The 13,755-nt window shown below is 38.1% G+C and overlaps 1 protein-coding gene and 1 long non-coding RNA gene across 2 annotated transcripts in view; both read left to right on the plus strand.

The window, feature by feature from the left end:
- The window catches only part of LOC149792186 (uncharacterized), a 49,581-nt gene that overhangs the window by 11,774 nt on the left and 24,052 nt on the right, over positions 1-13,755 (plus strand). The window lies entirely within an intron of this gene.
- On the plus strand, positions 3,685-4,804 carry LOC149792187 (uncharacterized). The gene is made up of 2 exons (XM_089969368.1): positions 3,685-4,051; positions 4,480-4,804. The coding sequence occupies exons 1-2, from the start codon at positions 3,764-3,766 to the stop codon at positions 4,501-4,503; spliced, it is 312 nt and encodes a 103-aa protein (XP_089825494.1). The 5' UTR covers positions 3,685-3,763; the 3' UTR covers positions 4,504-4,804.

The following is a 13,755-nucleotide window of genomic DNA, read 5'->3' on the forward strand; positions in this document are numbered from 1 at the left end:
GCAGCTTCATTACCCGAAATTTTAAAACAGGTTTCAAAATGTTATTTTGTGAGGCTTCTAATTAATTGAAGATATCATCATCAATTATATTAAAGGTTTCCCTCCTCATCAAACGTCACGCTGACAATGAGTATCTTACACCTACTATTTAAATTATTAAAAATCAGAAATACATCTATAAAAGCACATCCAATATGAATCTGAGAGAGAAGCGAGGAATGTCATAGCTGGGTCCCCCCAACAGTGAGTATGCAAGGGACACAGCATAATTATATGTATCCTATAGATATTAATAAGAATGTCAATACATATACTTAAACTTATGCATCTTGAATTTCCTCAGAATGTACTTTCTTAGTTTTGCAAATCCAAATGACATGACCAAACTTGAAACAAGCGTAGAAAGTGTACTGTACTTCAGATTACATTTCCAACTGAAAAAAAAATTATCCTTACTGCGTTCAAAATGACTTACATTTTACCTCAGCAAAAGGCAGTAGTTGCACAATGGCGAAATCAATGGGGATGTCCAAAGATATATCACACTATTAAAATAGCTTAACAGTCTGTTAGCAATGGTAGCCAATGTTATATCCAGTCATCAATAAAGGGTGTTCCATGTTAAGATATACATTTATTTTTTTATTCAAAATCTGTATTATTAGTAACATCTATTAATTTAAAAAAAAATGATTTCTTAATGAATAGTTGGCTTGTTGGTTATTATCGGCAGTTTAACACATTAGTGGCTACAACATGGCATGGAAGACAGACGGGTAAGTACTTTTCTCATGGACACACCAATGGAGTCGACACAGTCTGGTCTAGGCCGATATGACCCTTGGATTACAGATTTACCAAATGAGCTACTGCGTGTCCCTTTATTAATTTATTTTTCCTGAAAGACACGTTGTACTTTCTAGAATTAGGTGAATTAGTTTGTCAGTTTAATTCATTTGGTTTTGTAATAACAAAGTTATCTGATTTTGACTATGTCCAATTTGACAATTTCTTACTTTTCACAATGAACACCACTTCAGAGACCGATGTTACGCCAAGCTAAATAACTACATTCATTAGAAAGGCATATCAAGAGTGACAAACAAGAAATTGAAAACATTTGTGATTTTGTTTATTTGTAGATACAATAATAAGATTGCAGACCAGCCAGACTTGAGTGTATTAACCTTCTCTTTTAAATATGCAACAACACTTAAAATAAAATTTAACAGGAAGCCTTGTTGATATTTACCCTCTTTTATTTGGATACGACCAGGACCGTCGTAAAGGGCGGACGACGGAATCCGGAAGTTTGGAGAGGTATAAGAAATAAAATTCGGTCTTATTCAAAACCATCCACGCGTAATATACATCCAGTTAGATATTTGATAGAGTCGCACCCTCGTGAAACATATCTTTTATAATTTTCACATAGATATATTTTCTTAAAATTTGTTTTACTTTTGTACGAGTTTAATATCAGAGCTTGTGTGTCAGTATCCATAAACAATGCATATTTGTTCTCCAGTACAAATGGGACCAAACTATGGTCAAATTTAGCTGTGTTGAAAAATAATATACATGAAAAATATAAATATTAATTTCTCGATATCACACAAAATATATCATGCAGTGCTTCCAAAGTACAGTGGTTTGCATATTACTGTGAATGATGTAACTATTAAAATGAATAAGGCTTAACATGCATGGATCTCAGTTATGGCTGAACTCTACCAAGGTCCTAGTCATAAAAAGCACTTGTACTGTTTTATCGAAATCGAATGCGAAATATAGTCTTTGAAGAGTTTGTAAACTTTACTAGCCAAAGTTTCCATACGTTAACCCTATCTACAACTTGACTCATCGAGCAGAGATTTGTGTGCTTCGGGTCATTGCAAGCTACCGCATCCAATCACAATTAACTTGCTCAAATTCGAACTCTTTTCCAACATTATCGAAACAACTGGAGCACACATCTTGAATAGACTCATAAATAAACAATTTTTCACAGCCGGTCCGTGATGGTACAAATATCTTTCACTTAAATACGCATGTAATGGCTTCTTTCTGGTTCGTAGTAATAATTTCGATATTAAACATGCAAAGTCAATCGACCGATGTGCAATGCACCGCATCTACACGCTATTGATTAGTTGACATTACACACTAAGGGAGACAACTCATACAGTCCAATATATGTTGCTAGAACATAGCACTCAAATATATGCTCGATCCACCGAGGTGTAGATATGGTTAATATATCGGAAAATTGGTTTACGAAGATTGAGAGGTAGCAAGATCAGAAATTCAGATACCAGATCAAGTAAGTAATATGTCCAGCAATCTCTTATTACAGAACCTGTCTCAAAACCACGATGTTGTACACTTATTTACTCAGTTTCGGCAAAATCGGACAGAACTTGGTCTAGAGAGAGGTAACAAGCTTGGTCAGTCAGAAAAAATATCATGATCAAACTCTTCCAACATCTTCATGATGTAAAACTTCTTAACAGATTTCATCAAAAGCAAATTGAAACTAGAGTCCATAGAATATTGGTAAGCTATTCCAATCGGTCGCGCGGGATATCATGTCATTAATATGTGTCGATCTCGCTCATATTTGTACCTACAGGAGGTATTGACATATAAGCTTAATTGCCAAGTTAATCAAAATCTTATTTTGAACATTGTCTTTAGAATTGCAATTAGCTCAGGCAGGTAGTAAATAAATTACCTCATTAATATGTATAGGTCTCACTCATAATAAAATTGTCTAACATCTCAATAATATTAGCCAGGTAAATAATTCTGAATAACAAAACCGGTCAGACATGTCGTTTCTTGTGTGCAAAGTGATTCAGTTTAACAAGTTGTAAGATCAAGTTGTTGATATTTTAAATCTCGCTCATCGATTAAATAAAAGTATTTACCACTTTTAATTAAAACCTCCAGCTAGACAACACATAAGTGATCAAACAAACTTAATCAGCTCATAATCACCTCATTAGAATTTATTGAACATTTTGGAAACGTGCTTGAGTTCTTGGTGATTCAAGCTTTGATTTCAAGTTTGATCAAAATCGGAAAACAATTATGACCACCAGCGCTGTACAAAGATCAACCAATCAAAGTGTTCTTCACCTCATCTTCATGCCTAGATTTGTCTCACTATCGATCTATTACGAGCTCTTAAATAAAGTAAACTTATGGTACAAGTTTAATTAAACATATATCAGAAATATGTTCTCCAGAACTGGGACATGATCAGAGGAAGAGATATCATATTTCGTTATTGAAATACCTGTATCTCGCTCATTATCAAGTTCTGCTCAAATCGCGATGTCACAAGCATATATCCAAGGTTTGATCACACTCAGATCAAAACTATCAAGACTGGTAGGTCCTAGCAAGCTCAGTCAATCAGATCCAATATCGCCCCATTAGTAATTGTGCATCTTGCTTAGTATTTAACTCCTTCGAGATCTTGATATAAGCCTCAGTGGAAAGTCTGGTTGAACTCGGAGAAGAAAAATAATCTCCAGAGTAGTAACAAGTCTATCCAATCAGATGAAAGATCACATTGTCAATGTACTCGGGTTTAAGTCATTGTTATAATTGTCTGAGATGCTTTGGAAGAACCACAGCAGATACCGGCAACGTGTTTATTCAGTAATTAGACGGGAGACCGCTAGTCGCTTCAAAGGGATTCAACTCCTTGTGTCGTTGCGAATGAAAGATTTATGTGTTCACAGATTACTGTGGGATGGGGTATATGGCAAGCCATGAACTTCAAGGTATACGTACCCGCCGATCGGAATTAAAGAAATTTAAAAACCTACCAGTAAGGGAGTTAATGTCTCAGACAGACAATGGGACAATGAAACAGCTAGCCAGTACCTTGGTGAAATTAATCAGTGGTTCCTCACCTTTTGAGAGGAGCGGAGGATATAAGAATTATAAAAGTATCTTGGGAAATGACTACTCCGAGCGAGTGCCTCAAAAAAAAGTCAAAGAGGAACTGAATTGGAAAATAAATAAGAAGCTTCTACAGGTAAGAAATATCTCATCTGAATATTTGCATTGATTTGTGTAAATATGAAATTATTAGAATGGTATTTGCATTGTCCAGCATGTAGAATAAGATGTATGTAAAATGGACAGTGAATATGTATGCATATGTATGTATTTATTTGTATCATTCTATTATTCGTAGGACACTTACAATGTGAACGATTACCGCAACAACGGTAGATTGCTGTGTAGGAGTTTACTATTTAGATATGTGAGTGCCTGTGTTACGCGACTTCGTTAAGTAATATTATTCGTATATAGGGCATAGTTTATATGGAATGAGAACGTTAGAGTGTGAGAAGACCTGCTAAAGTGTTCGCCATTTGTCTAATGAGAAGTCCGCGATAAAGTTGAAGATTTCGAGATGAGTATATAGAGAACCAGATGTACGTCCTTTATATTTTCCAGAGGAAGCTCCCTGGATGCATGTAGCGACGGCACTAAATCCTTAAGGAGGGATGGAGAAGTACGAGAATAGTACAAGGTGTTGCGGAGTACAAGTGTGGCAAAGGAAGGATGCAGGATGAAAGAGAATAGTAGCAGGAAAGGGACTGAAAGAAGAAGGAGGGAAGGAGAAGTGAGACAGGAGAATTGACACAGATGAGTACAAGGAAGAGTTCTCACTGAAAGGAGACTCTTTCATATTAGGATATAAATTCTCGTAAGATGGATTTGTAACAGGCCAAGTTAATGTGTTCATTTACGAGAGGATTGTAATTGTAAGATTTATATCCATAAATTGTTTGATTTGTTTATTTATTATTACTACATATATTAAATTGTTATACCTTTTAATTTAAGTTGTTCATGTTTTTACGCTGTCTACATTGCCGACTAGGAGCTTGTGAGTCATTTAAAATGTAAATGTCCACTTTTCTACCGTATTAGTCAAATACTGTAGAGAGTGACATTCATTGGAGAGAGTTGTATGTTTAGTGCTGTATCCCAATCAATACTTTAACAGTAACACATTTAAGCATGTTGATTTCCAAATGCTGGGGTAGCGAGATGTATTCACTCATTTTGGCAGCAACGGTTTGTACATCATATTCCTCCTGCAAATATTGTATGTTATAAACAATTTTATCATCTCTCTTATATCAGTGATTTAATTGCAATCAGTGATTAACGGTTGCAACATTGTGTCAGAAAGCCATTTCATCTAGTTCAATAACACAATGACCATGCTCTACCACTCTCAAAGATGCCATGGAACCACAGAATAGACAACATTGATACAAACCTTATTGCATATATTTTTTAGAGAATATAGGATAGATGATTAGTCTAGATTTGTCGCAAAATTTATTTTTGTGCATTTATAATGTTTATTTGTAATTCTGTTTATACCTCACGTGGCTAAATACGGATATACGTTCAAAACTAAAACGTGCTTTCATGATACAATATATTCTACAATCAAAATATATTACAAGATTGGATCTTACAAATATGCACTGTTTACCAGACAGATGGATGGATATTTAAATGCCGTCAGAATATGTACAGCCAGACCTTAAAAGTCCAATTTGAAACGCGATCGCATTCCATCTCCGTGAACCTTAGTGATACGTACAAGAGTAAGCGCTTATCCTTCCAAATGCATTTCTTTGCGGTCTCCTGTGTCCCCATCTTAAAGACAACATCACGTCGACAACTGAACTGTCTATTCGACTCATTATACACGTTGCAGAAAGCTTTTGTTGTATAGAAAAGATACGTATTAAGAAATCTCTCTCTCAATCTCTCTCTCTCCCCCCCCCTTCTCTCTCTATCTCTCCTTGTTCAAGCTTTGACAGTATAAGATGTTTCCTTCAAAATATCGATATCACTGCTCAGTAAACGTTTGACATTTTCCACAACAACAACGTTAAACGTTGACATGAGACAGACAATAATCGATCAATTCTGAAGAAGGTCAATAGTGTAAGAACATTATCCTGATGTATCTTGATGATAAATCTTTCCTCACCATGATCATACATGTGTAGCTGAAAATCTGGAAGAATTTAAACTAGTGGCAGACAGAGAAATATCGTTTAATGTGCGTGTGTCGGAATGGTTTTGCGTGTATGAGGGGTAAACATATTCGATGAGCTCTTTTGCGTGGTTTTGAATGGGGGGGGGGGCGGTACGCCTCTCTAGTTGATACATGCTCTCTCACCAATGGTTTATACTCCTTGTTGATGTCATGTACGTTGTGTGAGCTGCACCAATACTCCAATCCAGCTCGTCCAGACCGCACATATGACTCCTTGTATATTTCTGTTTGCTTCCACTTGACTTTGTTTATCTAATGTAAGCATGCATAACGGAGTTGCTAACTGTGGAAGCTATATATGGTAAGAGTAGTTGGAAATCCGGAAGCTTGATCGTTGGCATTGCAGCCCTTACACATTACCGTGTTTACAGTGACAAACACACACCACAGCTAATGTGATCGACATACTGATCACTGTTTCCATTACATACCAGTATGGTCCAATTACACGGGTTGAAACCGTTGTCCTTGTTATGTTACCATGATTCCTATTGCGGCTGATAAAATAAAAACTAGCGCCCGGGACGATGATCGTGTCGTTGTTGTTGCAGAGGATAATATATCAAGTTTCTAAAGATTTTGTTTTTGTATCCCAGCGAGAGTGACCGGATACTTATTCCTGAATTTCATCTGATGGACGTGAAATTGTCATATACTATGTACCCACAGAAGTGTGTCATTCCTGTAAATAAAAACACAGTACTGACTAAATTAAATGTGTGGGATACAATAAATCCACGGCAGGCGCCAAACCAAAAGAGGATGAATGTACTACGCACTGGACCCGACAACGGCTTCTGCGTTTGGTATCCGATAACTGACAAATTTAAGGGGTCAACATCCTGTGTGTCGACGGTGGTCACGTACTATTTGTATTAGATTGCCACTCATCACGAGCGCTTCTTATTGTAGCGCTAGTCATTAACACGAATAAGGCGTCATCATTGTCAATATGCCTTTGATTTTTTCCACGGACATACCGCCGTCACTTAGTGCACAATTGACAATGTTTAGTGGGAAACTAAGAGGCATCTGCTTTGAAGGTCTTACGTGACATCGGAAAACACACGCAGGTCATTCCTTTCTAAGAGCGGTAGGAGAATGAATCTTAACAAAATAAGAAAAACATATAACCCCCACGATGAGGAATGGACATATATATATATATATATATATATATATATATATATATATATATATATATATATATATATATATATATATATATATATATATTTGTTAATATGGAAATGTGTAACATAAATATTTATTATAATATTATTGGTTTTAAAAACAAAATATATTCATGGAGGGGGCAGAGACTTGTTCTTATAAAAATTTTAAACTAAGTTAGTATCTGTTTTTATAAATTTAGTTTTGCTTTTTAAATGTTCTAATGGTGTAATTGGCAGGGGGATAATAACCTAGCGAATTCCTTGGGGGGGGGGGGGGGAGCGCACTTTCAGCTGGAAGTGTAAAGAATTTTCTAGCCTGGCAAAACTTTCATAGCTGGGAAAATGTTACTACTATACCTGTACTTTGAAGTTTTTGTGCAAATACACAATTTCGACAAATGGATCAAGGATTCTTTCAGGCAAATTATACAGCACCATTCGTGAACAGATCAGACAGGTAGTTTACAAGATGGGCACAATCTTGATTTAGAGGGAGCCTAGTCATTGTGCTATCAGTTTTCTTTTCTTCCTTAAAGCTCTACATGAATCCTAAATAAATCTTGTGTGAAAAGTAAAATCTCAAAAACTTGCAATGCAGTGTTCCGACATGGTACCTGAAGTTCTTCGATTAATGGCTACAAACACAGTTCACACTGTAATATATATTTATATAACTGCATGCCACAGTGTTTTCTAGTGAGTTCAAGCTGTTATAAACAGATAGATAACAACAAAACTTGTATGCATGTACTGTTAATCTGCACTGACATGCTTAAACTTTGGGCACGGAATATTGCCAGTTACAAAATCATGCAAAAACAACTCAGAATTAATGTCATGGCCATAAACTGTTATGATCACAACTTTGCAAGGGATCTGACCCTCCTCCCCCTGGCAACAATATATTAAACCTGTTTAAGAGAAACCCAGTATCCTTTATTTTATTTCCAATTTAATTAAAGAACCAAGATGACAATTTGCAACTAGTGCAATCTAGCTGCAGTTTTTAAACATAAATTCATAATTATAAAAAGTATACAAGTGCTAGGTTCTATGCAAATGAAAAGGGCACTACATTATACCAGTATTGTACATCTCTTTTACACCCCAAACCCCCAAACACAGCACTGACTGATTGTATGACTCTATGGTCTTAAACTAAGTATCAGAATATAGTAAAAACCAAAAAGTTTTTCATAAAATGCAACAGATAATTATTTCCCTAGAAAACAAAGTGAAAATTTAACAGGAACTTATTCTAGTCTGAATTACATCCCAAATAGTCCAAAACAATTCTAACTTAAGTCCAATGGGTATCAAGTACTTCAAATGAATTCCAGTAGTATTCCAAAAGAAATTCGATACTGAATGCATTGAAGTGCCAGACATCTGGAATAGTGTGGATGTGCTGACAGTCTCGACGTAACACAACAATATAATCCAAAATATCCTTGACTAAATTCACAATAATTCCAAGATAGTAATTTAGTCCTAAAATCAAAGAGCACTTTGTAATTACAGTCAATAATTGAAATAAATAAATTAAATCTTCACAAAATATATTTGAACACAACTGACTCCACTAGACTGAGGTTAAGATATGGAATGAATCATTCTGAAGTAAACACAATATATAAAAAGCCCAGACACAATAACACAACCTGGATGAAGGTCAAAAGTTAATTTTCCTATTAAATTCACAATAATAATAATAATGAAGACTTCGTATAGCGCCTAATCTTTAGAAACTCCAAGCACTTTACAATATTAGACAACACCTATGAGATGAAAACATATAATGATATGATTACACACACAAACACCATGACATTATAAAACATAAATAAATAAAAAAGACATGCTGAAAATATTTAAGGTAGGAAACATTATTAGGTCTTTAAGTTTGTTCTTGCAGTCGAAATAAGTGAGTTTTGAGAGCACTCTTGAATGTGATCACTGTGTCCTTGAGTCTATGTTCAGTGGGCAATTCATTCCACGTTGCTGGGCCCTGGTATGCAAAATAACACTGTCCATATGACTTTGTTTTCATAGTGGGAATAATGAGTATACGATTGTCAGAAGAGGAGGGTAAGTATCTTGCCGGTGTGTATACGTGGGTGATGTCGGAGAGGTATGTTGGACTATCAGCAGGGGGGGGGGGCGAATCGGACATTTTGTCCAAACGTCATTTGGCTTAATTGATACTTTCTGCACTCAGCGGATCCGGTGTCGTCAGCGCCTGGTAAAAAAAAAACGACGTCGTCGTCGTTGTCATCGTCGAGGGGCCAAATCGACAATTGTCCGGACGTCATTTGGTTTAATTAATACCTTCTGCACTCAGCGATCCCAGCGTCGTCAGCGTCCGGTAAACACAGCGACGACTGCGTCGATGTCATCGCCCCATCTGCTGCTAAGTGGTTATTTACAATTTAACCGAATATTTGGTCAAGTCCGATACGATATCGTGTCCGAGGATCATGTAAATTTATCGTTACAAATCCATGTGGGGTTGACTGAGCATGACTAAAAAAGTTTCGAAAAACATTGAAGTCCATGTCACCGCCGCACCATGTCTGCCAAATATTTCGTAGCGTGTGTGTATCGACGCCGTTGAGCACAGCAAGAATATTACAGTTGTCTCTGATTACTTTTGGAATCTGAGTGTATCGTTGAGTGACATATATCACGTCAGTGTTTTTATGCCTGCCTCTGGAAAATATCCTAGCTGGGTTTTTTTGATTGTCTAACATAACATCATCGTACACGACTAGATTGTTAACGTCGCCATCAATATCATCGATACCCGGTGCATCATTGATATCTGTAATAAACTCGATGACATTTTTTTTAGCGATCGCTGATGCATTCTCGTTGAAATCTTTCAACACCTCGTAGCATCGTTGATCATCTACGCTAGGGGCGATTAAATATAACTTATCCCACTTCATCCATCTCATTATTAAATTAAGTAACAATTGCGTCTTGCCGGATCCAGATGGTCCGATGATAATCATCCGGATCGAGTTTGGTAACGCTGCAACATGCTTAACTGGTTCTCTTGTTTTAGTCGCTGAAAAGTCAATTATATTCATGTCTCTATACATAAATTATGGATCTATATTGTGTGAAGTGTACAGTGCGTACTGGCACAAATGATATGACAACCGTTACAACAAGAAATAACAGATCGGCGCTTACTGGTAAGTGTGTACAATGCGGTACAAAGAAATTTAGATTTATTTCTATTAGACCCGGGGGCGCTTTAAAAAAAAGCGAGGAGGTGATATTGCAGCCAAGTTATCAAAACTCCCCGGAACCCCGTGGGCAAAGTATCCAGGAGAAAAACACCTCCCAGGATATAGCTACTGTGGCCCCGGAACACGATTATATATCAGACTCGATCAAAATCAGCCCAAACCCGGTGAGTATCCAATAAACGCTATCGATAAGGCGTGTCATGCTCATGATGTTGTTTACAAAAGTAGCGATCTGCAACAGCGTCATATCGCGGACGTAAAATTAATTCACGCATTAAATGCTATTCCTGATAAATCCTTCAAGGAAAAATTGGCCTCATAGTTGGTAAAATCGGCTATGAAAGGTAAATTAATGATTGGCGCTGGTAATTAATAACAATCATCCAAGAAAAACGATGGAATCCATCTATTATTCTCCGAGAGGATACTGGAAGGGGAAGGCCGCAATTGGTAAGCTTGCAAGCGCTGCAAAAGTAACGAGGGCCGTTGCGGCTAATTGGTTATCCAGACAGGCTATATGGCAAATCTATCTACCACCGCCTAAACAAATCAACTTCTCGCGCTTTGATGTCAGCGTACCTAATGAAGTTCATCAGGCTGATATACTATTTCTGCCGCATGACAACGGTTACAAATACGCGCTAACTCTAGTTGATGTTGCGAGTCGATACAAACAAGCGGAGCCGTTAAAAACAAAGTCAGCAACTGAAGTAGCCGCTGCGTTTGAAAGAATTTATCGAAGAGGTCCTCTGCGCTGGCCGAATCTATTACAAGTCGATCCTGGTAGTGAATTTCGCGGCGCTGTTCTATCAACGCTGAAACATCATAGCGTCGCGGTACGACGAGGTCATACTGCGCTACATCGTGATCAGGCAATTGTTGAACGATTCAATCGGACTGTTGCTGAACGGTTATTTGGATATCAATACGCGAAGGAATTCATCCAAGAAAAAAGATCTCGTGAATGGGTCAAAAGGTTACCAGGCGTAATTGCAGCGTTAAATAACGAGATTACCCGAGCAATCAACATGAAGCCCAGCGACGCGATTAAATACGAGTATATACCCGGAAGATCAAAAATAAATAGCGTTTCCAAGCCGATTCTCGGCGACGTCACTGTTAGATATCTATATGAACCAGGAGAGCTTGAAGGCGGTAAAAAAAGAGCTACTGATCCTATCTGGAGTGTTACCACACATAACATATCAACGATAACACGATCAACTGGTAGACCACCGATCTATAGACTGGATTCATCTGCCCCGCAGCGGGGCTTTACACGCGAGCAACTACAAGTGATACCTGACGATACTCAATTACCCCCGCGTGGTCTTAACTAGCGCCGTTGCGTCTATTGCACTCAAGACATGTCAACCTCACATTGTTTTTGACATGACCGAGACTGTTATCGATCCTGTCCACGGTAAATTGGCGAGCGTCTTTATCCGAATAACGCCAACTCATTATACAATTGCAACTCGCGCATTGATTATTCTGTTGTTGTCGTAACGCAATTATTAATTCGGCATCAATATCAAAACGCCGCTGTTTTTTTTATCCTGTTGGCGGTAACCCGAGAGTTTTCTATCAATGACGCTTGCATCGATGGTGACTCCGTCACTGGCTTCGTCACTGACTCCGTCAATAACAATTCTTCGAAGCTGATTTATCCTCCGTACTCTGGACACTGCAAGATAGACTAGATTTGACCATTCGATGCGATTATCAACTATCCAAACAATTGTATCCGTGATAGTCAGTCCCTGCGAGGAATGTATTGTCGTTGCGTATCCTAGCGTCCACGGGGATTTATCAGCACGTAGCGCGTCCTCGACGACGCTGATATCAACGAGCACGATATCATTCAGCACGAGAATTTGTTTTTTTGTCCCTGACGCTGTCGGGGCCGGGATTTCAACTTCAATGTTCTCCCGCCGTGTATCCGCGGGTCTTTAACATAACGGCACTGGACGCGTTGGAAACTTTTCCTTATGCAACGTAAACAACTTTCGCTGAAGTGTGTCTCTGACTATCTTTCTACTCGCTACAATCAAATCGTTTGGTCTCCATGTTTCCCAGAATTCATTTAACGGCGTTTCCGGAATCACCTCGCGTATTATTTCACATTGAACTCTATCCGGCTGTAATCTGATTAATTTTTTAACCTCGCGCAGTTCTTCATCAAGTGCTCGGTAATCAGTATCGGTTTCTTCATAGTAGTCCACAAAACCCTTTAACCAATCATGTGGACCCTCGCCGACAAATGGTGGTGGTTGGCCATGGTCGCCACACATGATTACCGCTGTATTCGCGAGCAGCAACCAATCAAGAAACATTTGTAAAACATCTAACGAAACAGTACATATCTCATCCCAGATGATAACCTCAGGAATAAATTTTTCACCCATTCGATCAGGAGTCCACTCACCGCCGCTGTATCGAAAAAAGCTGTGATAAGTAACGGCGTCAACATTTCGTTGTTTTATTTCTCGCGCTAGTCTATGGGTCGGTGTAAGCACGATTATACTTGCCCGCGTTCGAAATAATTCAATTGCCCGAGTCGTCTTTCCTGACCCGCCACAGCCGCTTAAATAAACTGTTTTGTGCCTACAAATTGGATCAGAACACGGTGGTGCATTAGACCATTCTGACAATTTATCACCGCGTAGGTAATTGTTTTCAACGGTAATATCTACTGACGGGGAATAATCGCGTCGTATTTCATTTTTAATTCTCCATGTACCCCAACTCTCGTCCGGACTAGTAAACCCGGCTACGTTTTCCTTGTACTTTACGTCAACATAAAACGAATCAACGGCTACTCTAACCGCGGTGTCGGGAAATTTATTTATCATTGAGAATAAATGTATGCAAGCATAACCCAGCATAGACGCCCTCAAATGCGGGTATGCTGGGCTGTCTCCATCGCTGTAGGTAACAACTGTACCCAACCTTGTTCCATTGGACAAGAAAGCTGTTTCGCAGTTCACGTATCTATTTTTCGCCACTGCGTCCTTAATTACGAAATCATATTCTGCGTCATCTATAATCAGCCGTGAGCAAAATCGTTTGTAGTCGCAGTTTTTTCCACCTTGTGTGAACTTACCAATTATTCTTCTACCGAGATCTTTTGCCTCGTGGTTTCGTTGGTTGAATATCCTCCTGGACCATTCGATGATATATTCCTCGTCGGCATCGATGTGTTTTCTGG

The sequence above is a fragment of the Sinohyriopsis cumingii genome, chromosome 9, assembly GCF_028554795.1.
Source record: "Sinohyriopsis cumingii isolate HCF-2022 chromosome 9, ASM2855479v2, whole genome shotgun sequence".
NCBI lineage: Eukaryota > Metazoa > Mollusca > Bivalvia > Unionida > Unionidae > Sinohyriopsis > Sinohyriopsis cumingii.

Coding starts and splice junctions, on each gene's coding strand:
- LOC149792187 (XM_089969368.1), top strand. CDS start 3,764: ATGGGGTATATGGCAAGCCATGAACTTCAAGGTATACGTACCCGCCGA. Junction 4,052..4,479: donor TAAATAAGAAGCTTCTACAG/GTAAGAAATATC, acceptor TATATTTTCCAG/AGGAAGCTCCCTGGATGCAT.